Here is a 3,034-nt window from a genome sequence, read left to right on the forward strand (position 1 = left end):
CCTATTACAGTATTTTTTGAGACTTGAATTCATGTGGTTCATTTTCAAAATGTAGACAGGAATTCTAATAATGGTGGATAGAATTTCCCGTTCAGGGCAAGCTAAAATATCCTGTGCAAACCACTAAGTCTTCCTGTTTATTTCTAAGCAGAGCTCTTTGGGGGATTTGAAGCAAGAGATTAAAAAACACAGGAGATGGACCCTTGGAAGTTTTTCAGAACCATGGCATACACGAAGCTGACATCTTTATCATCTGAGTCATTTGTTTGGGATTTGTTGACCAAAATGAAGAGCTACTTTTTTGTAGCTGACTGCATGCATAGATTTGAAGAAGACATTTGATGTTTATTTCTGTCGGGATGACTAATTGGGTGTGACTGGGTATGAGATATGAAATTCCTCTTTTGGCTAAGAAAACTTCCCATGGAGAGAAATCTCCAGAGTGGTGATGGTGTAGTTCTGCCCATAACCAGCTTTGCAAGATAATTTGGGGCTCTCTCTTCTCAAGGAAGTACAAAAAACATTAAACAGGAAACTGAAGGAAATTACAGATAAAACACTCAGACTGAAAGAAGATCCCAGATAACTTCTCGTGTGCCAGTCAAACTGAACCAGTTTCATTTTGTTCCCCAGTGAGTGAGTGGCAAATGGATTGAGGCAAGGAGGGGAATTTAGCACCAGGGGTTGAAGGTGTAAAGTTAAAAGCCACAGGTTATAATTTGTTATCTTCAAGTTTGCCAGGCTCACAAGTAGAAAGCCAGAGATCGAACGCCCAAATAAAACACATGGGGAGATGTTTCCTAAGTCAACCCAAAAATCAGTACTTCTACAACAAATAAATAAGACTGAGTGGATCATTTTTCAATTAGACTGAGCAGTATCTAGGGGATAGGGAGCCTCTTGCAAAGGAGGGGGGAAGAACACATCACAGAGGACCATACTTGGTAAAATTTATTTAAAAAATAATAATTTATATCCTTGGCAAAATAAAAGATCTTACATATATAAATGTTTCTTAGAAAAGATAATACAACAAATATTAACTCAATATTAACATTGTAGCAAAAGTGGTACTGATTTCATCACAATGATAACATTTCTGGACTTCACACAGCAGTATTTCTGGAAGATCCTCTGATTCCTCCTTTTTCTTTGAATATGAAAAATATGAGCTTTTTTTTTTTTTTAAAGTTTGGCTTATTTATTTATTTATTTGGCAGAACCGGGGATTGAACTCAGGCCCTTGCACTGGCTGCTGAGCTATCTCCCCGGCCCCCTGAGCTCATTTTAAAAAGGCCCGGTGCATACAGATTTAAACTTAGGAAGTTGGTCAATTAAAGGATATTTATTTGTATCACCAAAAGAAAACACCGTAGAAAGTTACTGTCAAGGATCCTCCTATAAATAGAGAGCTTCCTATTGTGTTTAGAATATAGTGAACCAAATACATGAGTCCTCAACTTTTCAGTTATAACTATTGCAAAAAGTAAGTTGAACCTAAAGTGAGGCAGTAGAGCCGGGCTTCAGATGTGACTGAAAAGAGTGTCCTTAGTGTGTGAGGAAATGGTTAGGGACACAAGTTCTCGCAATCTTTTGTTTCTTCTGTTCTTATTTTTCTTGTCTCAGCTGCTTTCTGTTCATCTCTGTTCACCTGGTATTGTCAGAAAAAAAGAAGGAAGTCCTGGGAGGGTGGTGAGTTAGTGAATGAGTCGTGCCAGCAGGCAAAGTGGGAGAAGGATCTGGGGTTCAGAGTGTGGATGTGGATGTGGATGTACCGGGGAAGGGAAGGTAACCCTGAACTCTCGGTGTTGTAGTTCCGAGGCCTCCTCCGTGGGGCAGGGGGTGACCTGACTCCCTTGGGAGCAGCGGAGCCCTCTGTGGAGAACAGATGGAGGCCTATTTGTCACATTCCTCCTGGCTCCCTTCAGCACAATGGTAGTGCTGCTCACAGAATTCCTGGATCCGGCTGCAAGCCTCCAGCATCATCACCTCAGGGACAGTAATCACCACTCGAAAGAAATTTGGGTACTCGAAGCACTGCAAAAAAATGAATAAATAAATAAGAATCTGTTGCTTTCAGAGCAATTGGATCTGGTAGTGGGTCCTCCCCCTCCACTACTACCATCCAAAAAGAGGTCCAGGGCTCCAGTGAGCAAGAAGCAATGATACCATGTCCTTACGGCTCATCAGCTCATTCCATCTCCATCAGTGCGCTCAGCCAGTAAATGAGTTAATGTGTCTTAAAATGGATGTGGCACAAATCAAACCTGTCATCCAGAAGGTGTGGTTGTGGCTTCCCATTACAGATACAATAGTAATAGGGAAGAAATAATTTTAAATAGAAGCCAAGAGACACATCAATTTAAACCTTATCAAATAATTCGCTTTGGTAAAGAAAGAAAAAGAGCAGAGTGCACCTCCAGGAAACACTCAGGCGCTCACCTCTCCCGGGAGGCAGTGGACAGACTGCTCAGCAATCAGTCGCTCTGTGAAATCTATGTCATTCTCAAATTCTGGGAAGTGTTCCATCTCAATTCCCACCTACACCAGCAATAGAAAGGAAAGGCAAACTTATCAGAAGGAGGGAAAACAGGCCAATTTTCTAAGTCAGAAATCAGGGTCGGGGCTTCTTGAAAGCTGTCTTGATAATTCTTTCAAGCTAACTAATTGGTAACTAAGAACTCATGGAATTTTTCTCAGGGAAAGGCAGATATATCCATTTAAACATAACGTTTATTGAAAAGTCCCTTCCCGGATGCTGATAAATAAAATGGAGAAATAAAAGGGCAGTGTTTCTTTAAAAAAAAAAAATGTAGTAAGCATTAGAGCCTGGTCATTCTTTACTGTATGGGACTGTCCTATGCATTAAAAGATATTTATCAGCCAGATGTGGTGGAGCATGCCTGCAGTCCCAGCACTCTGGAAGCTAAAGTGGGAGGATTGCTGTAAGTTCAAGGCCAACCTAGGCTACATAGTGAATTCAAAGCCAGCCTTAACTGCATAGCAAAGCCCTGTCTCAAAAAATAATTAATTA

General features: G+C 40.8%; 1 protein-coding gene across 1 annotated transcript in view; it reads right to left on the reverse strand.

Annotated features, from left to right (window-relative positions):
• Positions 1-1,329: 1,329 nt before the first annotated feature.
• Tat (tyrosine aminotransferase) overlaps positions 1,330-3,034 on the reverse strand; it is a 10,229-nt gene continuing 8,524 nt past the window's right edge. Inside the window, exons 11-12 of the mRNA XM_004625800.2 lie at positions 2,443-2,541; positions 1,330-2,037 (exon numbers count right to left, since the gene is read on the reverse strand). Of these exons, the coding sequence (XP_004625857.1) occupies positions 1,897-2,037; positions 2,443-2,541 (240 nt within the window). The 3' untranslated portion in view covers positions 1,330-1,896. The remainder of the gene's footprint in view (positions 2,038-2,442; positions 2,542-3,034) is intronic.

Source organism: Octodon degus, unplaced genomic scaffold, assembly GCF_000260255.1.
Source record: "Octodon degus isolate 3935 unplaced genomic scaffold, OctDeg1.0 scaffold00011, whole genome shotgun sequence".
NCBI classification, from domain to species: Eukaryota; Metazoa; Chordata; class Mammalia; order Rodentia; family Octodontidae; genus Octodon; species Octodon degus.